This window comes from Lagopus muta, chromosome 6 (genome assembly GCF_023343835.1).
Source record: "Lagopus muta isolate bLagMut1 chromosome 6, bLagMut1 primary, whole genome shotgun sequence".
Taxonomy (NCBI): Eukaryota; Metazoa; Chordata; class Aves; order Galliformes; family Phasianidae; genus Lagopus; species Lagopus muta.
In genome coordinates, this window is record NC_064438.1 from 15,813,417 (window position 1) to 15,838,492 (window position 25,076).

At 51.2% G+C, this 25,076-nt stretch overlaps 1 protein-coding gene across 3 annotated transcripts; it reads right to left on the reverse strand.

Moving 5' to 3' along the window:
• Positions 1-4: 4 nt before the first annotated feature.
• LOC125695198 (ras association domain-containing protein 8-like) lies at positions 5-21,537 on the reverse strand. Of its 3 annotated transcripts, none has more exons than XM_048949356.1 (7): positions 21,460-21,537; positions 8,331-8,484; positions 6,286-7,190; positions 4,772-4,940; positions 4,338-4,445; positions 1,890-2,042; positions 5-1,790 (listed from the first exon to the last, which is right to left on the reverse strand). In XM_048949356.1, the coding sequence occupies exons 2-6, from the start codon at positions 8,431-8,433 to the stop codon at positions 1,894-1,896; spliced, it is 1,434 nt and encodes a 477-aa protein (XP_048805313.1). In that variant the 5' UTR covers positions 8,434-8,484; positions 21,460-21,537; the 3' UTR covers positions 5-1,790; positions 1,890-1,893. The 3 variants fall into 3 exon arrangements, with proteins under 3 accessions (XP_048805313.1, XP_048805312.1, XP_048805314.1); XM_048949355.1 differs by lacking the exon at positions 21,460-21,537 and adding an exon at positions 10,428-10,558; XM_048949357.1 differs by lacking the exons at positions 5-1,790; positions 1,890-2,042; positions 21,460-21,537 and adding exons at positions 2,077-3,823; positions 10,428-10,558.
• Between the last annotated feature and the right edge of the window lie 3,539 nt (positions 21,538-25,076).

Consider the following 25,076-nt stretch of genomic DNA (forward strand, 5'->3'; position numbering starts at 1 on the left):
TTTAAGGAAAAATAATTTATTTGCTTTGTTTTAATCTCATGACAATGAGTAATTCCTTCCTACCGCTCTGTAGTGGCCTAGAAAAGGACAGCATCATCTCCACTGTAGCAAGAAGGCTTCTCCCAGGGCATAAAATTTTAATTAGGAACAATCATGCAGCCTTGAAATGGGAATTGCAAGCAGCGAAAAGTCAAATCATCAATAAAATATTCAATGGCAGAAATGTATTATTGACACAGCCTTTAGAGCAGATAAAAGCGGAGAGGCAGAGCGCTGCAGCGGGCATCGGTTAAATAACATGTGCGGCCTTAAGTGGAGGCCAGTAGCATTGGGGTGGGACAAGCCACAGCCAGACCAGAGACCAAGAAGGTGCCACAGCACATCACCACATCCCTGCCGCGTGAGGCCCCTCGTGCCAGGATGAATTTGGGTCACGCTGCTGAGCCAAACAGCAGGGACAGGAGGTGGGGGGTCCAGGGCGGAACTCATCCATCAGTCATTTGTTACCTTGAGAAACCCCGCTGCCCCGCAGCTGCTGGCTGATGGGTTGTGGGAAAAACAGGAAGAAATCTGCAACACGGCACATTGCTGAGGGCTGCAGAAACGTGTGTGCAGTGGTGGCTGAAACACAGGGGTTAGCACACGGGTTTTTTGCACGCAGGTGGTAGCACACAGGCACAGCGCCCTCCCCAGGGATACCCAAAACCACAAAAAAGTCATCTCTAGAAATGTAACAGACCACCAACCCGAACACAGCTAAGTGGTAGCGCAGGATGAAAATGAGATTCCACTGCCATTGAATTATTGTTCTGTGGCTTTTTTTTCTTCCCCCGCTTTGCTGTGGGAAGTGCCCTCAGCGCTGAACCTTTTCTCTTTATTTTGCACAAAGCCAAACCACAAACGGGGCCCAAAAATGAAAGACACCACTTGTTAAAGTTACAGATATCAGTGTTTCAGGGTACATTGAGGGCTTCAGCTCATATCTCAAAATCTCGGGGATATTTCAGGGAGAACTTGAGGCCAACTACCCAAGCATTGGCTGCCCAGTGGGGAGAACAATCCCCCTTGGCTATGCCAAAGGCAAGCAGTTTTCCTGAACCGAAGGTTTCAAGTTTTACCCCAGGTGGTACTGCAGTGTTCTTTACAACCTCCAACACACCCTGATTCTCTTCTTGGAGTCTCATTTTAAAAGCAAGAGTCCAGAAAACGAGAGCAAAAAGTTCAAGAAGCAAGCAATCAGTGCTCACACCACAGGGAACAAACTTCTTCATGCAGTTGCACGAAGCAAACGTATTGTTAAATACATTTTTTCCCCAACACACATTTCCAACTCCAGTGATTCATGGGTAAAAAAAAAAAGAGAGAGAGAGAGAGAGAGAGAAGAAAATCGTGGTTCCAAAGTGACAAGTCTAAAATCACATCTCCCTGCTGTCCTTCGGTAGTAACCAGAGACTCACTTGGCTCCTAGCGGTCTCCGAATGAAGCAAACTCTAATCCTTAAATATCACTCAACCAAACTGCTGGACAGCAGCTGGCACTTGCTGCATTGCCCTTGACAGCTTTCTCTCCAACGTTAATATTTCATTTGCCCACAATTGCCCCTCGCCATGGGAAGGGGAAAATCCCATAGGACACCAGCGACTGCCATCTCACACCCAATGTGGTGGCACGGACATACTGGACACCTCCAAAACAGGCAGTGCACCTCCAAAATGGCCTGTGAGCGAGCACATCCAAAGGGTCAGAGAGCAGCAGTCTTTGCTCAGCTCCTGGCTTTCCTCAGGGAGATGCTGGTGGGGAGAGAGCCGACATTACTGCTTATTCCCTGCCAGGTATGATGCTGAAACGGATGGGGAGGCTGAGAAATGAACCAGAGGTTTCCCCCTTACCTGCTCATATCTGCAGCCAAGTGCCATCTCCTTCTCTTCCTGTCCTAAAATGCTCTGTGCTGCTGCTGTGCATTATTAAAAAGCTGCCATGTTTCATCCCAGAGACGGCTGCCTTCTCAGTGGAGATGAGCTTCATCCACTGTTTGTATAGCACTTTGCAATAGAAGGGGGAGAAAGAAAAGGAAAAAAAAAAAAAAGAAAAAAAGAAGAGCAGTATGTGCATAAGAAGCATTTGGTTATGAAACACAGCTTTAAATCCCTGTGAGACATTGCACAAAGCAAAGAGGCCTTCACAGGACACACGAAGCACTTGCCGTGCCCAGGGAGCTCAGCACATACCTGGAGCAGGGACAGCCCCGAGACAGCAGCATGCACACGCTCACTTCACACAAATCCTTTCCAAAAGATTTATTTAAAATTGAAACCAGACAATGCCGTAGTATGCAGGATACATTCATACATGGAAAGTGTGTTTTACAGAGAACACAGCATCCAAGTCACATTTTTTGCATACAGCAGAGCAGACGTAGAAAACATAGAGGCCAGGGCTCTGGGACCTCCTGGACAAACTGTCCCCTCCCCAGCCACAATTAAAATACAACATGACCTGTGGAGACAGATGAACAGAAACAGAGGAACTACTGGCCATCAAGTAAAAAAAAAAAAACAAAAACCAACAAACACACAACCAAAACCCAAAGAACAGACAAATAAAACAGAACATTCAGTGAAATGTCACCAAAAGTGTTTCTGCCCTGCATGCTCCAGCCACAGGCACTCAGGGAAGGGCTCATCCTGCTGGCACGTTGCTGATTTAAAAACAAGTTAAAAAACCAAGTGGGCTTCAGAAAAAACAGTCTCCAGCTGTGCTTCCTCAAAGTCTGGTTGTCCCTTCCAGGTTGGTACCTAGGGAACAACTGCTTGTTTCTCACTCCCTCTCAGCACCATGGGAACAGGGTTTCTACTGCAGGTCTTACAATAAAAAAGGGGGCCAGAAAGTTGCATTAAAAAGCTGCCTGTGTGCCTCACGGCTGTTTTTAAAACCCACCAACTCATCTGAAAGTCCTGGTGCATCTCTATGCTCCTGAGACAGCCACTCCAGAGCAGGCACACTGCCCTTGTAGGTATGGCAAGGATGAACACATGGGCAAGACAGCTGTACCTGGGGCATCCCTGTGCTGCCTTGACACAGGGCTGCGGGGTTTTGGGAGAGTCCATCAGGAGCAGCTGGCCGGGGCCAAACCCAAGGAGGGCAGGACTGCCGACTGGAAGATCCACACTGCACTTGTGCAAGAGGATGGCAGGGTGCTGGCGGTCACTGGCACTCAGTCATTCAGGGGTGCACTTGCTGGCTGCCAGCGTGGCTTGAGAGCATCAGATGTGGGTGAGCAAGATGAGCGAGTCTTCCCCACACTGCTAGCACAGGACATCACATCCCACTTGCCAGCGCAAGCTCCTCTTCACAGCATGGTGCTGTAAAACCTGCTGTTTTCCTGTGAAGCCTGCTTCACCTGAGTGAGCCTTGTGAGCAGCTCAAAGTAGGAGATGTCACCAGCCATCCCAACACAGCTTTGTTCTGCTATCCAAAGGAGCAAGGACCTCTCGGAACACATAGCAGGTCTTCTCAGAAGTCCACATGGCACATGGGTGCTGCCATTTTGTGTTAAATATAGAAAGCACTTTAAAAAAATAGAAAGAGTTCATTTCATCCACATAGGAGTAGTTGGGTCGTTTTGTTTGGTCGGCCGTTGTTTTATCTCACAGTCTGTAAAAATACTCTGTCTGGCCATCCACGTCCATTCGTGATATAAAGCAGTAAAAAACGTAATATATATAGGGAACATAGTTTTATTTATACAGCTACACTTGCAAGGCAACCAATCGTCCACTGGCTGGGCCTTTCTACCTCCAGATGCTCTGCCTGGTTGATATGACTGCAAGACAGACAAAAATAAACTAAGTGACCCCAACGCAGCGGCTGAGCATTCACAGAGAAAAACAGCACAGAAGATGTGACGTAGGCAAGCACCATGCATCTGCAGCACGAAACCCAGCCCTGCACTCGGGTGGTGCAGACAGACACACACACATCACGGTCACAGGATCCGGTAGACGGGGACGGACAGAGGCAGCGAGTGGCCTTAAAAGCAGCTGAAAGGAAAACAGGCCGGAGGGCTGCAGATGGCCCCAAACAACACTGGAGACTGCTTTGGATGCCACACCAATGGCCTCACTCCCTCCAGCGCTCCCTCACAGCAGAGTGGAGGCCACGGGGGATGGCAGGGTATGAGCACTGCTCTCCTAATGGCATCTATAAATAGCTCTGGCCTCCCACTTCCAGCACACACTCGCTCACTCACTCTCCACAGCCCTGTTTCACGCAGCAAAACCGTCTCCCCTTCCCCACGGGCCTCCCTGGTGCATGAGGGCCTGCTGGGACATACGCACCCTCCGGGTTCAAGCTGGGCACCAGGGGCTCTGGCAGAGTCCGGGGATGGCCGAGGAGCTGCTTGGTGCTGGCACAGGGTGGCGAATCGGCACCGGTGGGAGGAAACCCTATGGGGACAGGAAAAAAACACCCGGCTCAGGCAGGATGCCGTGCCAGAGTGCCCAGGACTGCATCCTCTCTGGGTGCAGACCCTCCCTGGGAGAAGAGACTGGATCCCCCTTTCTCCTGCTCACACACAGAGGTCTCTTCCCCATCCCTACACACTCATTCCTGTTCCGGCCTACAGAGGAAGGGCCACCAAGTCCCAAGGCCTATGCCACACACAGCCACAAATCCCACTGCAAGCGGCCCCGACAGGGAGGAGGAAGGAGCCAGGCCAACAAGGAGTGGTTTGGGGGCACAGGGCAGGCCGCGGCTGAGGCAGCGTGCTGACCTCCATTTCGCCGGCAGGCTGGCAGCTCGCGTGGGCTCAGCTCCGGCTGGGCATCTTCCTCAGACCTGGCCTGCCCGACGGCCACCGTGGCTCCCGTCTGCTGAATAAACTGCTGCAAATTACACTGCCTCAGCTCCTTATTTAACTCCTCCAGTTCTTGGTTCTGGGCCTGCAAAACACAGCAGGGACAGGGTAAGCCACGCTCTCCCCATGCTGCTCTGCTCCTCTTCCTGAGGCCTCAGTCTCACTCCCCAGTTCTGAGAATGACATGGGGAACCCCATATGGATAAGGCCATCAGGGGCCACGCTACTGCCCACGGGGACTTTAGCCAGCCAGGCCAGCAACAGCCACACACTGCTGAACAACCTGCTGCAAACAGCCCCCCCCCAGAAAACTCTGTAGCCTGCCATGGCATGAGATAGACTCTTTAGCAGGATCTCTTGCAACAGAACAAACATTTAGGTTGGATATAAGGAAATATTTCTTTACATTAATGCACTAGCACAGACTGCACAGAGATGTAGGTGGTGCATACTCCATCCCTGGAGATATTCAAGTTCAGGCCGGATGGGGCTCTGAGCACCTGATCTGTGCCAAGTGTAGGTGTCCCTGTTCACTGCAGGCAAGTTGCACTAGATGATCTCCCCTCCAGCTCAAATGATTCTGTGATTCTATCATTCTACATATTGAGGATGCACCCCTCGGCTGCACCCTCCATGGGGATGCTTGGGCAACAAGGACAAGGTAAGCATTTTGAAGACAGGCCCACATCTCTGCAAGAGGGTGTGAGCAGTGACATAGTGGTGGCAGGAGATGGCAGGCACCAGCCATCCCAAAATGAGTCGTGTGAAACATCGTGGCACTGAGGAAACACTGCAGGAGAAGCTTTTTTTTTTTTTTTTTCAGCTCTGCTGAAAGGGATGGGAAGAAAGCACCTGAACCCCAGTGGGGCTGAAGATGGGTGAGACACAGATCTCAGCCCAACACTGCTGCCACTGCCACTCCAATCTGGGGGCTCAGCCCAGAGCATCACCAAAACCCTCATGCCTCAACATCCTGCTCCTTTTTTCCAGGCACAGACATAGAGACACCACCACTGGTGAGGAGACCAACCACCAACCTCTGCCGTTTGCCTGACCACACCAATCTCATACTACTGCTCGAGGACTGCTTCCTCTTAGCCCTATCTCAAACACAGCACTGTGCTCCTTATTGCAAGACAACAGGAGCCACAGAGCAACCCAAAGCTTGCACAGTAAGCGGATGGGTACAAGCACCTTGGGAGCAGTCTAGGGTACACTGGTCACTGCTGCAGAGCTAACCCCATGCTGGTCAGGCAGGATGCAGCTCTCCTGCCAGTTCCCTTTTGAGTCTTGATGCCATTAAGCAAGTACCAAGATGGATGCAGAGCTGGATGACGGACTCATGCCTGTTTTCTCCTAGGTATACACCCCCTCCACCTCCCTCTGGAGGTGCGTCATCCCATAGAGCAGGATATTCCAAATGTACCTACCTGCAGGCTCCTTTCAGCTTCTTCCAGGGCCTTCTCTACGCTGGCCAGGTTGCTCTCCAGCTGTGTGCCCTGCTTGACCTTGGCCTCCAGATCCCTTTTCATTTTGGCAGCCATGTCTTCCAAGTCCGTGGGGCTCGGCACAGGGATGTCCTTGCCCCTCTTGGCCCTCTCGGCCATCTCCCACTGGATCTCTTTCTGCAAGGCCTCAGTGCGGGCGCTCAGCTCGTAGATCCTCTGCGTGTACTCCTCCAGGCTGGCCCGCAGGCTCCTCACCCGCTCCTGCCTCTCCCGCTCACACTCCTTCTCCAGCCGCAGCTCGCTCTGCCAAAACTCCTCCTCGCCCAGCTCCGTATCATTCCTCCGCACCAGGTGCTCTAAGTAGAGGATCTCATCCTCCTGGCTGGAGGCCCGGCCATGCTCCCAGAGCCGCAGATCTGTCTCCAGTGTATCCCCATGGGCCTCCAAGGAGTGCAGTTGCTCCTGTTGACGCAGCACTGTCTTAAACAGCTCCTCCTTGGAGGGCTGGCTGGCCCCACCGTCCTTCAAGTCCATCCCCTCCCAGGCATGCTGCCTCCAGCGGCTCTTTGCATACGGGTCAACAGAGCCCATGGGGCCCAAGCTGAAGGTCATTGATTTCCTCGGCTCCCGGGGCCGAGGTACATCCGTGCTCAGGGCCCGGGGTTTGATGGGCAGACTGGCCCGGATGAACGTCCTCTCAGGAGCCTGGGGAGCACCCTCTGAGGATGGCCTCTCGGCCACGCTGGGGCCCGTCCGCCTCAGGATGAACTGCACATCATTGGCATACTGCCCACACTTGGCCAGAGACTCCAAAGGGCACTCGAGCGGGAGGAGCTGCCTCTCCTTTTCCCGGAGCTTCTGCACCAAGACATAGCGGCCTGTCTGACCTGCAGGTGGAACACAAGCACATCATTCGGGGAAAGCCACAGCCCAGGGAGACATCCCCATTGCCCCAGGGCTGGGCCCTGTCAACAGGAACCTCTTTTCCCAGGAAGCACACAGAAATGTCTCCACTTGCAAAGGCTGGACACCAAACTGAGGAAAAATACTGGGGGGCAGAGGGACTACATGAAGACCTTAATGGTCTTTTCCAATCTTAATAATTCCAATTTTAATGAATGGCAGCCCTGCCTGTTACAGAGGGATTTGGAACTTGATGACCCTTGAGGTCCCTTCCAACCCAAGCTATTCTATGATTCTACAGGGTCAGGGAAGTGAGGCGCACCCTGAAACACTCTCACTTTCCTCCCTTTCCCCTTCCAAACCTTGAAAAGGGTCAGTGTTCCTTACTGAAAGGTTTGGTCTACCCATCAAGGATCATCTGCCCTCCTAGTTGCAGGTAGGAGAGCATCCTGCACGAGGTGGAAGTCGGTAGAAACCTTGCCTGCAATCTCAATGTATTTCCACATGGAACGATGAGGACCGTATGCCCCCAGTGACATCCAAAAGCAAGAGCAGCTCTTGGCAGAGGGGACAGCACAACATCCCTCCAGTAACGCGGAGCCCTGCACTGCCCCCCTCCAGAGGATGCGCATCTGTTTGCAAAGCTCAGCCTCCACAGTGGCACTTCTGCACAGGAAACAGCTGAGGATATCAACCAGTCTTGCTTTGTTGCTGCTGGAAGAAAACATGCCCTCAAGAATGGAGGTGGAAGAAAAAGCACTATGCTGTTTTTTTTTTTTTTTTATGAAGGTGGCCAAGAGGAAGGGCTTTGATTTGTAGGGTTAAATCAGAAGGAGAGCATCTCCACTCAAAGCCTGCAAGCTAACAGTATCGGAGCACTTTGAAATTGAGCCACTAGAAGGCAGGATTGACCACAGTGAGAGTGCGGCAAGCACCAGCATCCAGACACCCTGGCCACACCGCCTGCATCTATCCAAAGTAAAGCTATTTAATTTTGGCTATCTCCCTGGCAAGCCTCTGATGCGGCCGAGGGAGACATAAATCCATGGCAGTGACAAACAGAGCTCAAGGAGTCTAACGTGATCCTGGAAGCTGAGCTGGCTCTGGATTAGCCTGCTGCTCACCTATGGCCCGCGCCAGGGCGATGACCACCTCCTGGCAGGTGGTTTGCTCCGAGACGCCGCAGACGACCCTCTGGATCCCATCTACCCAGACCTTCAGCTCCATCCCCAAGGCTGCCGGGCTTCAGGCACCCTGGGGCATCGCAGGACAGGGTCCCTGCAGGAGAGAAGATACAAGGGCTCAGGCTCCTGTACACGTGGGATTTTGTTATTGTTAACAATACCGATGTTCACCTGCCAAAAGCAAAACAACCCACCAACCTACCTTACCCAAATCCCCACACACAGCTTAGGTCTGGGCCGTAGGATTGAGTCTTCCCTGGGTGAAAAACAGTGGGGTTTGCCCCTGTGCCTAGCACAGCCTTCTAATGAGTTTGTTGGACTCCCACTGCCATTTCTCCAACAATCTGGCAATGTGGCACTTGGGAGTTTCCAAACAATATCTAAAAGACAGATCAACCTCCCACCGCCCTCCCACCCACGCTCTCCAGCGGCGCAAAGGGAAGTTGAGAGAAGGTGCAGACAGAGTGCATTGTAATCTATCTAACTCCATCTCCAGTTATCTGAGGGGGATTAAGAAATGAGAAAAAAAATGCCTCCTGGTATGCAAAACTCTTTGCAGAGCCAGGTTGGGATGAGGAAGCACATGAGAAATGCTATTTTACTGAAAATGAGCCTTCAGTAATGCCATTAGGATGTCATTACACTGACGATCACAAACTAAGAGCAGCTAGACTGCGTTTAGCATTGCTAAATGGGGAGGTAGCTTGGCCACCTCTTTTGACACAGAACCCACCTGGTGCTGACACCTGTTATCACGGGCACAGGCAGCTCCTGCATTTTCCAGCAGCTGAAGAACTGCAGCTCCTAAGGGATGACTTGTCGGACGTGGTAGTTATGGATTACTGGGTGGCCTAGACGACCTTAGAGGTCTTTGCCAACTTCAACAATTCTATGACTAAATAGAATCCACACAAAGAAACTCAAAGAACTCAAAGTTTACCCTCGTTTTAAACACTCTTGAAATGACCTTTTTCCCCCTATGGTGTTTTTTGTAAATCCTTGAAGCACCAAGCCTGAGGACATCAGGCAGAGGAAGGTGTACGTGTAATTTCCATGTGCTCTGTCCAAAAGGTCCCAAGCTGCTTTCCAAACCTAACCCAGCTCATCAGTCCCTCTCCTTCCATCCCCAGGGTTAAAACAGGTTTGGGGTTTGTTTTTTTTGTTTTGGATACTGGAGAAATCTAAGCAAGAGCTGAAAGGCTCCCACCTTCAGCAACAAGAAATTGTAGATGTAACACAACAAGTCCAGGAGAAGCCTGGAGAAAGATGGTTTCACAATGCTGTTCTCAATGACGGATCTGAAGGTGCCAGAACAGAACAACTTATCGAAGAACAAGCCCAAAAGCCAAATCCGTGCCCCAGGGAGCACTTAGCTGATCCAACACAAACCTCTCCACCAACCACGGCAGAGTAATCAATCCCTAATTTTCAGATTTTACTCACGGTGTACTGGGACTTGCTGCAAAACAAGCTGGCCCCGTTTGCATTGCCAGTAGCCACAGAATGGCCATGGGAGCAGAGCAGTCGCCTGGGCATGGACACCTCCCTGCTGAGCTCACCTATGTTTGACTTGGCGGCGCCAACGGTGAAACCGGCAGTGACAAAGGACCTTGGGTCCCGCACACAGTGGATCTACAGAGCACCGTGTTTGCCAGGTGGAGCCCAGCCTGGTTTCAGGCAGGGTTTTGTCCTGCTGTGTGCTCCGGGCTGGCTGCGAGCAGCCAGCTAATCCAGCACCCACCCCCGCCACGGAACAAAGTTCGGCCACGCTGCTGAGCTTGGGCACCACCCTAAAACCCACCGCAAGGTCACCACTGTGCTGAGGAACAGCACACCAACACCAGTGTGGGGTGGTGGTACGTCCTGGAAAGCCAAGTGCTAACCACAAGAGCTGAACTGCTCATGGAGCCAGGAAATTCCCTAGCAAGGTTCATCCCACGGCAGAGCCCCAGCACAGGCCAGGACTGGCTAGTTTGAAAATAAATAAGCGAAACCAGCCAGCTGAGGATTGTATCATGTGAAAGGAAGCGGACTCACCTTTCCTCACCCAAAATACCAGCAGTTGGTGAGGCGAGGGGTGATGAACGGTGCTGGGTCCAGTTGCGGGACACCCAGGGGTGCTGTGAGGGTAGAGGCACCTGTTTGGGTGTAAACCGAGCTCTGGCCCCGCCTCGGCCGAGTGCCTCCAGCAATCATTTACCAGCATTTGGCCCACAGCACCGAAAAGCAGGGAGCGGCGTGACGCGGCCTTCTGACTCTTGTGGAGGAGTTTCGGCTTCAACCTGACCGAGGTGGTGGGAAAGCGACCCTTTGGATTTCCCACAGTGATAATTCAGAGAGCAGGTTATAGCTAGGAAGAATGCAAAGCTCGTCCTTGGATCCAGGACAGCAATTCCTCAGCTCTCCCTTGACCACACTCACCCTTTGTTAGCTCTGCATCCTTCCCTGCTTCTCCAAGCCCTGTTAATGAGCTTCCCAACGTCCTGCAGCCTGGACCAGCCCCTCGACCTCTGCCCCTCCTGAATGCTGTCTCCAGACTTGGAAAGAACCCAGAGGCAGAAGGGTTTGTTTTCATAGAGGTAGGACTCACCCGACATTATCCGCTCTTCCATGGCAGCATTATTCTGGCTGCTATAAAAGCTACCACGGCCCAGCAGCTTCCCACCCTCTAAATTTGAAGGTTAGCAACAGCTTTTCTGATAGTCCCTTTGACCACAAACCAAAGAGTGGGGAAGTGCCCCAAAACAGTGCGGAGAAGAGAGCGGGCGGCTGTGGTGCCAGCACAGGGATGCATTACAGCGCTCCCAAAAGCTGCTCTCATTTTTATTTATCTCTACCCCCACCCCCTCTATGGATTTCTAAATAACTTTTATTGGAAGCAGATTAACAAAGTGACTAATTTTCTGCTCCCTTCCCATGTGCTTGGTCCTAAATTGATGGTATGGATGATTCATACAATTTCTTCAACAAATTTCCTAACTGGGAGTTGGAATTTCAAATGCTGACATGAAAAAAAAAAAAAAAAAAAAAATTAACACTCCCAGATCTTACAGCTTTATTTTTTGCTGCATCTCAGTCTAAGTTGGAAAAAACCAAGCCCAGAAAATGTTCAGTCTAGATTTGAACAAAGCTTCACCCTCACATGGATTGAAGGTGCTTTTAAAGCTTGGGCACTGAAGCCAACTTCAGATTATCAGAGAATCATTAAGGTTGGAAAAGACCTCCAAGATCACCAAGTCCAACACCCAGCCCACCCCCACCATGACCACTGACCACATCCCTCAGTGCCACATCTCCACAGCTCCCAAACACCTCCAGGGATGGTGACTCAGCTACCTCCCTGGGCAGCCTGTGCCACTGCACCATCTCTCTTTCGGATATTTTTTCTAATATCCAAGCTGAACCTCCCCTGGCACAACTAAAGGCCATTCCCTCTTGTCCAATTGGATTACCTTAATTAAAAGAGAAAGCAATTGGTCCTCCTGCTAATCAAGGTATTTTGTGATGTGAGCTGAACACATCTAAGCAGCAGATGGAATGGGCAGATTTCACAAGCACTGCCCCTGTTCTACCAGGTTCTTGGGGACAGCCATAGCTCCTCACAGTGGTGAGAAGGGAAGGGCCAGGAGAGGATCCAGCACAGAGCATCTGAGGGCACGCTATCTTGTGCCATCAAGATCTGGACCCCATATAGGCAGTGCTAAACAGAGCACAGAAAACATCACCTTCAAACGCAGCAGCAAGTGTGTTTACTAGCAGAACTTCTGTTTGGGGGTCAGGTTTTCTATTTGCTTTACTGACTGGAGAGCTGAAACACCAGCAGTAAGGAGAAGCCCTGCTAGCAAGTTGTGCCAGGGCAAGTGTGCAGCCAGGCTTTGAAATCTGTGTTTGCACCACAGGAGTGCCTCTGGATCCAAATTCAAACATGCACAAGTAGTTTTCAACCTGTAATTAGGGCTGCTGTGCTTGATAAACATAGATGAAATCCTCCTGGGCTTCTCTTTCCTTGTTAACCCCAACAGCGGCCCCGTGCCCAGCTCCTGCCACAAGACTGACAGGGTTTCGCCTGGTTGGTAGTTTTACCTGCTGAGCATCACAGGATACATGGATGGTGCGATGATCCTGGTGAGAGGCTGTGCCTCAAAGCAACCCCCCAGAAAGGGTCTGCAGACAGGCAGGGATATCCTCAGCACCCTGGGGTGAACAGGGAACTGGGACTGGCCAGGAGAAAGGGAGAAAACAAGGAAATGCCAGAAATGCTGCCATCCTGCAACACTGCTGGGAGATTCCAGGGGACTGGAAGCTCAGCGAGGATGTTTCAGAGACCCAGGTGCTGTGCAGGGGCAGTACACCCTGCTGGGATCAGGTGGTTCTGGGGTGACCATGGCTGGAGGCAAAGCCCAGCCCCAGGAGACTGAGATGGAAGGAAACGTGCGGTGCTGAGAAAGGCAGGCACGTAGGAAGCAACCCACACGTGTGATCCCACACCACGGGAAACTATTCAAGCAGCAGGAGAAGAAGAAGGAAAAAAAAACAACCACACAAGTAAACAGCAAGTGGCGACAGGAGCAGCCACGTGCTGCCATCCTGCATGTCTGAGTGCTGGCAGTGACTCACCAACCGTGATCAGCTGCTGCGGTGACACATCCAGGAGCTATGTAACACTTCCCAGGTCCCTCCCTGCCAGAGGTACCAGCCCAGCTCCTGAACACTGAAGGGAGGAGATTGTCCTTGCCCATGTACAAATCAGCTGCAAGCTGCTGGGACAGAAATGCCTGCTTGAGCACTGCCACCACTTGCTAAAACCTCCTGAAGAACTGAAGCCTCCTGTTACAAAGGTGCAGAAAGGACCAGCACCAGGGAAAGCACAGTGGCAGGAGAAGGTCTACAGAGGACCAAAGCCTTGTGATGGTGTCCATCCTGCAGACCAACCCCAAAGGGCAGGGAAGGATTTGGTCTGGGCTCCCCTTCAGGCCACTGACAGCTTTCTCCTGCTTTGGGTCCTTCTTTTTGAGGAGCATCATCAACTCTTCATACAGTGTTGCAGGAATGGCGCAGCTTTTCTGGGCCTTCCTTGCCACGTCTATCACAGGCCAGGTGATAGAGTCACGGTGGTGGACACGGTTCAGTGCTAACTGCAGTTGTCTAGTCAGCAGGTCCCATGTAGGCGGGACAACATCAGCCAGGGCCCTGAACAAGATGTCTGGCCTGGGCCAACCAGAGGAATAGGGCAGCTCTTTGAGCAAAGGCAACCTGCACAAAGATAGAAGTGAGCAGCACTGGAGAAGGACAAATAGAAGGAAAAGGCACTGCAACAGACTGTGGTAACACTCCCACTGCCACAGAGCATGAAGCAAAGCCCTGCCCTAGCTCTGTGACTCCATGAGCTGCTGGCAGAGGTCACAGGAGCTCAAGGAGGGACAAACAGGTCCTACCAGAGCATTGGCTGTGTCACTGCCGATGGCAGCCCAAAGGCAGCTTCCATCCTGTCCTTCCTTCGTCATTCTGCAGCCGCAGTGTCCCCTGGGTACCAAAGCTGCAAGCAGTGCATTACACAAAGGACCCACACTGCTCCAGGAAAAACCCCAGACACAGCCCAGCTCTGTCATGCTCCCATAGCAGGTAGCTTTTGCTGTGTGAAAAACAGAACCAGCACTCAGCTTCTGTACAAGTTACAGTCACGTTGCCAGAACTTTTTGCATGCAAAGGAGCTTGAAAAGCCATAACTAGGAAGACTCAATCATTTGGCACTTCTGGAATTCAAGAAGCAAAACATCACTTGAGACCAAAGCCACGACTCAGCACCTCACAAGTACCCTGGAACCCCAAACCAGTTCTGTGCCAGCACTAGGCTCTTAAAGAAGGCACACTTATGGAAAGCCACAAGCAACATCCTGCCTGCCCCATGCAAGCAACCTTCCATTAGGAACAAAACAGAGGCTCTGGGATGCTCTGCTCCACTTTCCCCCTGCAAATTACAGGAAGCTGCAAGACCACGCCAGCAAACCTGGGGCATACCAGCATACCAGGGGCTGCTCATGATGGGGAAATGTTCTCAAGGTCACGTACTTGGGTAGTGATTCGAGTGAGGGAGGCTCAAGCCCTGGCGGGCTGGTGATGTGCCCAAAACTGCAGTAGGAGCCTCACTCCATCCCAGCTCCACCTTTGTGGCCTTCAAGCTTTGAAACACACTCAAATGCTTTGCAAACTGCATCTAAGAGCAAGACCAGAATCCGAGCAGCCACCTCTTATGGAGTTGACCAAGGCAGGAAGTGACAGGGGCACCTGGGCTGGGTCCCCAGTGTCCCATTCTAGAGCTGCAGAGGAATTAATGGCTAACCACATCCTGCCCTGATGCCAGCAGAGCAGTGTTGCAATGTCAATAATCATGGGCAATGATAAGACTGCAGGCATGTCACGTACCTCCCCAGAGCCCCACTGATGAGCAAAGCACAGACCACAGGGCACCAACTGAAAAGTCATAAATTAAAACCTAAAAAGACAAACAAACAAACAAACACAACACAATTGCTGCAAACCATGAAAGCTGGCCAGATGGATGTGCAATGGATGACTGTGTGCACGCACACAGCCTAGAAGAAGGACTGTCCTTAATGCACCGTATTTCTCCCAAGCAGCACTAATGGTAGCTATTCAGGGGGGAGGAGAACAAGGCTAGCTATTAAAGTCAGCCATAAAGATTAAGGTTTCTGAGGGAAACACGTGCAGCACCTGCTATTGCTGTAATCATTATGATCAACCTCAGACACACAAGTGAAGAGTAACTACATGAAAGCAGACAAGAGTGAATCCGTGGCAGTTTTTCCCAAGGGAGTGAAGAAAAATTAGCAGCAGCATCTAGATTAGAGGAGAGAGGAAAGGCTCTTACACATAAGTCAGATCTTGTACTTCCACACTCATCTTTAGTTGTGCGATGAGCCTGCCAAAATGTTCAGCCCTTCAGAGGAGAGGCTGAGAAAGCACTCAGATGTCCACCTCCCAGTGCAGGATGGGTCTGGCAACTTTTGGATCCAGGCTGGCCCAGATCAGCCTGGATGACTGGACTTTAACACCTTTCCGGGCTGAACTCCCCCCAAAGCTTTGACTTTTAACATAAAAATCTGGTGCTTGCTTTCCAGCTGTGACGAGCAAAGCTCATGCTGCAGATGCTGCCCATCCAACTGTCCACCTCCCACCAATACTGCCCACTAAACCATGTCCCTAAGCATCACCTTTTCTTAAATACCTCCAGGGATGGTGTTTCCACAACTCCTGGGCAGCCTGTCCCAGTGCCCACCACTTTGAGAAGAAATTCTTTCTAATATCCAACCTGAACCTCCCTTCTTCCTTAGGAGCAGGACTCTGGGGAGCACTCAGCACAGCTGGTACATGCCAGCCCTGAGGGCTATCAGACAACACAACTGCAGCATGCACCTGCCAGGAACTTCAGCACCTCCATCTCCCACAGCAGGTGAGATGATGAGCACGATGTAACTCATGAATATTGCCCTGTTATTACATGCAGACCATTCTTCAAGATAGAAAAGAGTTTCTGTTTATCATGACATGGGATGCAGGAGGAATGCTGCGAATCTGGAGATGCAGGTACCTGCTTCAGCCTTGGAAATACTCAGAAATACTTCAACTATCTGCTTGCCATGGGCTGACATGGGGAATGTGGGAATCAGTCCCTATAAAAACTTTTAAGGGGATGTTATTTCTGCTCCTCCTTAGATTACTTCTGCTGCTTTCTGGAAATAGCTGTATGATTTAAAAGGCCTTATTAGGCAGCAGAGCTCTGATGGGTGATAGACCACTTCTTCTACTGTCTACTCCAAACATTTTGCCTTAATAACTCCACTAAAATGGATTACTTCTCTGTGTGGGTGGTGCATCCATCCTGTGACCTGGTGTCCTATGTTGTTTGAAGTGACCGTGTGTGCAAAGTGAAGAGAGGAAGGAGATAACTGAGTGAGCACACTGACAGCATGTCTGGACAGCATTAGGGAGAGGCAGCCATGGCAGAGACATCCATCAAGAGCACTCGCTGTTTTGTCAGAGAAACCTGAGATTTTGGTGTAAATCCACCAAACTCCTGGATTTACAGCTTTGTTTTTTCTCTAAAAATGTGGCTGTGGTCCTGCGCAGAGATGAGGAGGAGATGCAGCTCGACCAGCTGCAAGGACAGCACTCACAGACTGCCCTGCGGCTCTCTGCGTGTCACCTCAAAGAAATGGAGAATTTCATTTCCATGGAGTTATAGGAAAGTTCAGGCTGGTCACATAGCCCAACAGGCACACAAAGCAGCCAGATGACCCCGAAATATTGCTCTCTTCTCTTCTCCCTCCCCAGCCTGCTTTCCAGGCTCCAAAAGGAGAGTTGCCAGCAGTGATCCTTTCATCACTCCAACTCCCTTTACAGGGGAAAAGGCAATTAAACTAACAAATGAAAAGCCATAGATAACCTTCCAGATTATTTTCCATTTCCAGAGTAACTCACAGTTTCCTGCCCTCTTTGGAGCACAGCCACACGCCAAGGACGCACTGCAGGGCCCCAGGAGGCAGCACTGAGGATGCTCTAATGAATATGCAGGTGCACGCTGCCATGGATGTTTATTTATAACTTTGTAGGATTAAAAAGGCCTTTAATGACCATTTGTAGAGAGCTGAAATTACTCCTTTCTTTCTCTCTCCGTCACAGACACTGAGTCAAACAAACAAAAGGCCCAGAATTAATCCAGGTTGAAACCTTTGATAAGACACTTGTGTATTTTAGAGGACTGCTTTCACAGCAGATTAATCACCTCAACATGTGATTAATTAGACAAAGGTGCCATCAGTCCCAACCTGACCCACCTGGAGATAACAAGCTCTTCAGAGCACTACAGTAAAGGTGCATCTTCACAGGCAACTCCATCCCTTATCTGGCACAAAAACACAGGGCTATCCACAAAACTATATTTGCATTTTGGTTAACACCTCTGCAAAAATAAATGTTGGCAAGGGCCTGGGCACGGAGCAGGGAGCCATCCATCAGGATGTACAAATCAGTCTCTTTCAACAAGACAGCACTGTAAAGTCAAATGGAAGTAGTGAGGATTAAGCTTGCCGGGCCTATTTTAACGTCCTGAACAGCGAGCTGCAACAAAATCTTGGGTTTTCAGAAGCGTTTGGATGTTCAAGCTGCACGCAGTTCAGGCTCTACTCAGGTTGCTGCTGGAAGCTGAGCCTTTTGAACATTTTACCCTAACTTCTGTATGCTCATTCAAAACCTAAACACCGAGGACTGAACTGCATGTTCCAGGAGAAAACTTTGCTGCTGGGTGGAATTAACTAAACCCAGTCTCAGAATCACAGAACAGCCTAAGTTGGAAGGGACCCACAAGAATCATCGAGTCCAACCCCCAGACAGGGCCACTCAAAATCCCAATCCCATGTCTGAGAGCCATGTCCAAACACTCCCTGAATTCTGTCAGCTTGGATCCATGCCTGCCACCCTCTGGGGAAGAACCTTTTCCTAACACTCGACCTGACCCCCCTCAATGCAGCTCCGTGCCATTCCCTAGTGGGGAAATGCACCAAGAGTTACGAGGTCACCTCCTTGTGCACCCCAGCCTTCTCCCCACAGACACATTGGGCTCTTCACAGAAAAGAGTGCTGCCACCTCCAAACATTGGCAGAACCTGGAAAAAAACATCAACAAGTGAAAACAGCAACCACAAATCCTCCAAAACCACCTTGTCTTTATTCCTATTTAGAAATACCTCTGGTGTTCATCCAACTCCTGCACATCACCAGAAGCCTTGGGCAAGCATCCAGAGGCAGCAATGAGCTCCCCAACACATGCTCTCACCTGCTGAAGAAGCAAATCCTGGCAGGAACCTTTTAAACCACCAACAACCCTATAAATGCTCTTCCAGGGCCTTCCTCCACCTATCATCCAGGTAGCTACACAATAGGGGAATCTGATCCTGAAGTGCTGTTACGAGTGCCAAGGCACCAAAGACACCTGACCTGCTCCAACTTGCAAACCGTTTCCAGAGCCCTTCCTGTCCTCAGTCCTCTCAAGCACAGAAGGTACCTTAGGGCCACGGGGAGGTTTGGAAAGGAGGCCCTTAACATCAAGAGCAATGGCAGGTTCTATGCTCCAGTGCAGGTTAAGAAGCAGCAGAGGAAACCATCTCAAATTCAGACAGCGTTTGCCTGCTCCAGCATTTCCAGCTCAGGGCCGACCCACCCATGTCTTCAGGTAAGAGGTTTTTTTTTTTTTGAAGCAACAAGTTATTCTAGATGACTAGCCTGGGGCAGCTGGAAGCACCCCAGCCCTCAAGAAAGTGCTGACTCCAACCAACAACAAGCAAGATAATCAGCTGCTTTTAGAAGCTCATGAGCTTGGCAGCCGAAAAATGGAAGGACATGAAATTGTTAGCAGTCATCTACAATAATAGGGTTTTCTTTAAAACCTTGCATGTAGACACACTTATGACTTAATTTGACTGCACAGGTTTACAAGGGCATAAACAAGTCAGAACAGATAGAGGAACATCCCTTAAAAAGATGCTCTTAAAAAAAAACCACACACGCAAAGAGCTAATACTGAAGGCATCCCTAACACCTTTAAACCTAGGTGCAGAACAACCCATCCTCAGGAGGGATTCCTTCTAGCTTACCTTGCATGCAGACGTGGCACTGATGGACATGGTTGGTGGGGATGGACTAGTGGTTGGACTCAGTGATCTTGAAGGTCTTTTCCAACCTTCATGATTCTATGACTCTCTGATGAGTGGTGCCAAGCATACAACCTAAACCTGGATGCAATCCCAAAGCATCATTACCCCTACGTGCAGAGGGACAGCGGGATACTTGGGTCACCTCCCACATCAGAGAGGAGGAAAAGGACAGGATGACAGTATTAAAACCTAGAGGTGAGCTAGTGGGGTCTCTGGCAGATGTTCTGGCAGCACTTCCCTGCCGCATAGTACAAGGGTGAAGGCAACCACAACACTAATCCCCACTTTATGGGTAGAAGGCACATTCTACCTGGATGTTCTACACTTTGGCACAGAAGCTCCTGCAAGCAGTAACCCTGGTATCTTCTGTAATTACACCACTACTTCTTTTGGTCAAGCTACCTCTCAAAGAGCAGCAAACGAAGCACCCTCAGATGATTCACTCCAGCCGCTTTCACTAGCCCCAGCCTGCTGCCAAAAGGCTTGGGCAAGGCTGGCAAGTTCCCCAGCACGTTCACTTGGGCCTGCAGGTATCCAAAGCAACCAAAGCATAGCTGTAACTCGCTTCTCTTCTCAAAGAGAAGAAATAATAATGAAAATGGGATTTGAACCCCCTGACAAGGAGACATGAGTTTCAGAGCACAGCCTGCTCCGCCCCAGCCCTTCATCCTCACTTTGTGGGGAAGGTGCTCCTCTGACTCACCCCTGAGCATCCCCCAGGATGCTTTTATCAGAAAGTTACAAAAAGGCTTTAAGCAGATTTATGCTAGTGGGAGCTTCTCACCATTTTACCTATTTCAGAGGCACAGGGTAGCAGCAGGGAGATAAAGCAAAAGGGGTCAGGCACGATGCTGGGGCTCTCCCAGAAGATAACGGTGCCAGGGAGGTGGGGGGGATTCCTGGCATTCCAGTCAGCACCAGTGGGATGAGCTTCCCTGCACTGCAAGGAGCTGGCAGCCCTCTCCTCAGCACCACCAGATAAGCAGGGCGAGAATGCTTGGGGATGCTTTGCACTCAGCAACTCCTGATAAAAGGCACACAACCTCTCCCCATGCTAAAAAAAAAAAAAAAGAGAAAGCTGCATTTTTTGTCACACGAGGAGCATGACCATGCAGGGCTACACTTAAAGAGGGAAAGCTGGAAGGTACCTTTAACACCACTGCTCTGCATTTGCAGGCCAGCTGCCTTCTCAGAGCATCCCCTGGAGCCTGACTTGGCTCAGAGCGAGCAGCAGCCAAAGCTCCCTCCCTCCTCTTTGCACCCCTTCTAAGTCCCATCCATGAGAAATCCCAACAGACGATGCCATTGTGATGCACCTGTTCTGCTCCAGCAGTGCCATCCCCAGGCTCCCTTTGGGGCTTTTAGCATTCAATGCAAAGCATGGTGACAGGGCAGAGTTGGTTTGCCTGCCCACAGCGTGCTTCAAGTGAAGTTACAAAACAACCTGCTGAGTGCCACTGGAGTTCACAGAAGGCATCAGAAGTATGCAGCAAGGAGCCCAGCGCTTATCTAGCCCTGCGCCTGAGGAATGCAACCCCTCTCCACGCCCTGGGGGACCTGGAGCCATCTCTGCCTTTCTTTCCCTTAGAGGAGAGTGGAGACTTGCACACTTGGTGCACGCACTGACACCCCAAACGTGCACAGCTGAGAGCTCGAAGCCACAGCAGCTGCTTTACCCGACGCTGTTCCTCTGCAGTGCCGCTCCTCGGAGCGGGTTTTCAGCGTGCTGTGCTGGTGGCACAGGGGCTGGGGACAGCAGAAACACCCCGACGCTCCCGTCCCCCAGCTCCAGCTGCTCAGCACACTCTGCCACAACGAGCACAGGTCCTCGGCTCCTTTCCAGATGCCGGTTTCCACGGCCCCAACAGCAGATCGCGGCCTCCCCGCCTCTCTGAGCTGCGAGGCTGACCTCGCCGAGCGCTTATTTCACTCCACAGCCCCAAAATAATGGGATTAGAGCCTTCCCGAGCCAGCCCCTTCAAGCTGAAAAATCAACCAAAATAGCTGCAGTTGCTCTGGAAACTGCTCCCAACTTATTTCGGGGCAGACCGCGGCCAGCACCACCTGCACCGGCGGGCCGGGGAGGCAACGTGGAAAAAGAGGTGAGGCAGGAGGGCCCCGCTCCCCACTCTACCCCCCCAGTATCGGAGACCCCACGGGGCTGCCGGCGGCCCCGGCGCAGCTGTAGCTGTAACTGCAGCAGAAGGGCTCCGCCGCCCTTCCCTGGGCTCGGCCGGCTGCGGACGCGGGCCGCGCCGCCGGCCGTGCCGCGGGGCAGCCAGCGGCTCCCCGTGAGCTCCCCGGCCGCAGCGGAACGGAGCGACCCCAACGCGCACTCACCTGCCGCCGCTGCTCCTCCCGCGGCCCCGCTCCGCAGCGCAGAGCCGCCGCAGCCCCGCAGCCCCGCCGCGCCCCGGCCCCGCCTCTCGGGAGGCCCCGCCCCGCCCCTCGCCCAGGTGAGCCCCGCCCCTCCCCCCGCGCACCCTCTGCCTCCGGGTCTCCGATTGTGGCCCTGTCCATCCATCTATTTGTTTATGTGTTTTGAATCGCAATAACATCGCGTCAGGCTCCTGGCTGGAAGGGACCCCTGTGCATCCCCAGTCCAGCGCCCTGCTAAAGCAGCTTCCCTACAGCAAGCTGCAAAGGAAAGCATCCAAGCGGGTCTTGAATATGTCCAGAGTAGGACACCCCACAACCTCTGAGGGCAGCCCGTTCCAGTGCTCTCACAGCCACCCTCACAGCGAAGAAGCTATTCCTCATGTCCAAATGGAAAGCTTCGTCAAAGCAATGAAACCCTCTTGTGAGGATCGGGATCTGCCACGGGGCTGCCACCGGCTGCTGGGACCTGAAGAGGGAGCCTGCAACAGCTGGGGTGAGAGCACTGCAGGACGCTGTTTTGGCTGCTCGGGAGCTTTAAGCACACGCTAAGGAGGAAGCATGCCGGGTGAGAGACGGGTTGGACGGGTTTGGAGAAAGAAAGGTGCCTGCTGACACCCTGGAGGCTTTGGAAGAGCACAGGGCCCCGCTCAGCCACTCACCTGCGTGCTCCTCGCCTCACCAAAAGCAGCGAGCGGCTGGGGGAGAAGAGGGGGAGATGGCCTCCTGCAGCATGCTGATGGACACCTTCGGGTGGCCCCCCACTCCTCACAGGGCCTGCAGGGCCATGCAAGCATTTGCTTTGTAGCATCACAGGACTGTTAAGGTTGGAAAAGACCGCTAAGGTCATCTAGTCCGACTGCTGGCCCACCCACACCATGCCCATTGAGCTGTGTCCCTCAGTGCCTTATCAACACCTCCAGGGACGGTGGCTCCACCACCTCCTCAAGCAGCCTGTGCCAGTTCCTCACCCCCTATTTCAGAGAAGAAATTTTTCCAGATATCCAACCCAAACCTCCCCTGGTGCAACTTAAGGCCATTACCTCCCATCCTGCTGCTGTAATGCAATGAGTGCTACCCTACACTTGCTGGAATAATCCCCACCTCGTGTGGGACTCACCAGGCTTAGGACATCCTTAACTGCTCAGCTCTCTGCACTGAAGCTGCTGGGACTGGTATGTGATGCAATACATAAGTATGTGGTTGTCACTCGGCAGCTTTAATTGTTTTCCTTTTTTTTTTTTTTTAAATGGAGTTTTCTGTTGTTCTGACATATTCCTCATAATTATTATCTCCTACAATCAGATAATGCAGCTGGCACTTTGTAACACGGGCCATGCCCTGGAGAGCTCATGGTGCAGAAGGAACAAGGATTCATATAGGAAAACAGCAAAAGCTGTTCTTGGGAGATACATATCTTATTTATTAGCTTGGATACTCTTCCCAGATCCTTATCAGACACAAGGTTCCCTTGCCATGAGTTAGGACTGTTGCCTTTCCCTGCCTTGTAATAAAAAGATTCACAGTTTGAAATCTTTTTACCTTCACCACCTTGTAAAGAGATTGAAAATCTCTGGAAAGGTAAAGCTATGGCTGGAAAAAACAAACAGACATCTCATACTGCACTTCCAAGTTGAAGTGACACTGCAATCCGCCACAGATAAAGGTGCTCAGATCTTCCAGCTCCTTGTGGACCAGAGAAACCCTGGAACCCCTGACATTAACCCCATGCTGATCTATTCTTAAAGCTGAGACGCTGGTGGCGCCGGGGCCATAGGCAGAGATGGACCCTGAAATAACAATATTGGGTTCATGCTCGTCTCTTCTTCTCTGGGTTTTCTTCTCAGGTAGGAACCTCACAAAAAAAAAAAAGAGAGGAATCTTTCTGAGCAGACATGATTAGAGACCAGCAATGAGATTTCATTGTAAACCTGAGAAAATGGCTTCTCTGAGCTACTTAGCCCCATTGGAAGCCAAAATCTCATGGGTCTTTATGGAACCAGAAGCTATTGCTTTGCAAAATGCTGCTGAGACACGCAGCAGGTTATGTAGAAAAAATGCACCTTAGGGTTTTGGAAAGTTACATACTCATTGTACACTGAACAGCCACGCTGCCTTCAGAAGTGCAGAGCTATCTCAGCATCCTGAGCAGCTGAATTGTAATCAAGCAGTCCTTTGGTTTCTCTGACGGCTTTCCTGTTGTGGAAGAGGTGGTAACTTTACCCAAGTTTCCCCAAAGAAAATGATGCTGTTGGGCTGATACGCTCAGTAGTGCAGCCACAAGTGTCCTTGTACGAAGGCTTGCTAAAGAACAGAATATGTTTGCACAAAACCAAACCCATAAATACAAATGGATCTGGCCCAGCCTGCAGAAGGGCACGTTTCCCCAGCAAAAGGCCTTCCTTCTCAGGTAAATACACCTCCCCTGAAATCCCAGCAGTTCCAGGGGAGCCCTACAAGGGAACAGCTTTCCCTGCAGAGTGTCAGTGCCACATGGCACACTGACTTGCTCTTTCAGCAGAGCCCCCTTAGCTTGAAAGCTGTAACTTAAAGCCGAAGGGAGGACAGTGACCGTGGATGTGGTCATAAATAAACCATGGCCTATAATTGTGTGACAGGCTATCCTAAAGGCAGGCAGGGCATGCCTGGGAAATACAGCTTGGGTACTTTGTGCTTTGGGGTCGCTCGTGTTTTGGGCCAGGCTGTGCCCTCCTACGGAAACCTTTGCAGATATCTGTGGCATTCTTACCAGCCTGGAAGGCTCTGAGCTCACGAGACCTGTCTGAAAACCCAGCGATGTCTCAGTGCAAAAGAAAGACAATTCATTTTCTGCTTCCTGCTTTAGGGAGTAAAGGGTGAATGAATAGCAGGATTTACAAGGCTGGGACTGAACACAACCCCCCTCAACCACTTCCCGTTTTCCCTCATGTTGCTCACCCTGTGAATTGCCCATTGGCCCTTTCAGACACAGAGTACTCATAGGATGGACTTCAGGAAAGTTTGGAGTGTGTGAAGTTTCTTCAGGTTTCTTTAGAAGGCTTTGAAACTGCTGTTATTTTTCTCCCAAGGATTTTATTATGTAATGGTGCTTTTTTTTTTTTTTTGCTGAGAGACAAGATGCTGCCTTGAGTGTAACAAAAGGGCCTGCCTGGAAGAATTTTTTTGCTCTGTTTCTAGGACAACAAGAGGAATGAAAAGTAAAGATACCACAGCATCACAGTGGAGCTGAAATGGGGTTTGGAGCTGCAGAGCTTTGCAGTGCACCACGAACCATATCCCACTCTTCCCACCTCAGCCCTGCTTGCTTGGCTCAGGACTGCCAGGGCAGCACCTGCCTCCCTCCAGAAGGCTGGCCTTTCTCCCTTAAGAACAAGCCTCCTGCAACGTGATACGTCTCCCAGCCTGCTTCATTCCATGAAGTACTCATTCTGCTTTTGCAGCCATCCTGGAAATCTGCTGAGCTCTTGTCTTCTGCAACTGTAATAGGGATGGAGATGCTCAACAGCAGCCTGCAGGATTGCAGCACTCCAGACAGCAGCACTTATGGCTGTGGGGCTATACTGGTTTTCTGACGTATTTGG

What these genes read in the sequence shown, in the direction of transcription:
- LOC125695198 (XM_048949356.1), bottom strand. Translation starts at nt 8,433, where the DNA reads ATGGAGCTGAAGGTCTGGGTAGATGGGATCCAGAGGGTCGTCTGCGGC. An exon ending in CGCCCTGGCGCGGGCCATAG is followed by an intron (nt 7,191 to 8,330) that starts GTGAGCAGCAGG and finishes TTCCACCTGCAG; the next exon opens with GTCAGACAGGCCGCTATGTC. An exon ending in AGCCTGCCGGCGAAATGGAG is followed by an intron (nt 4,446 to 4,771) that starts GTCAGCACGCTG and finishes CTGTCCCCATAG; the next exon opens with GGTTTCCTCCCACCGGTGCC.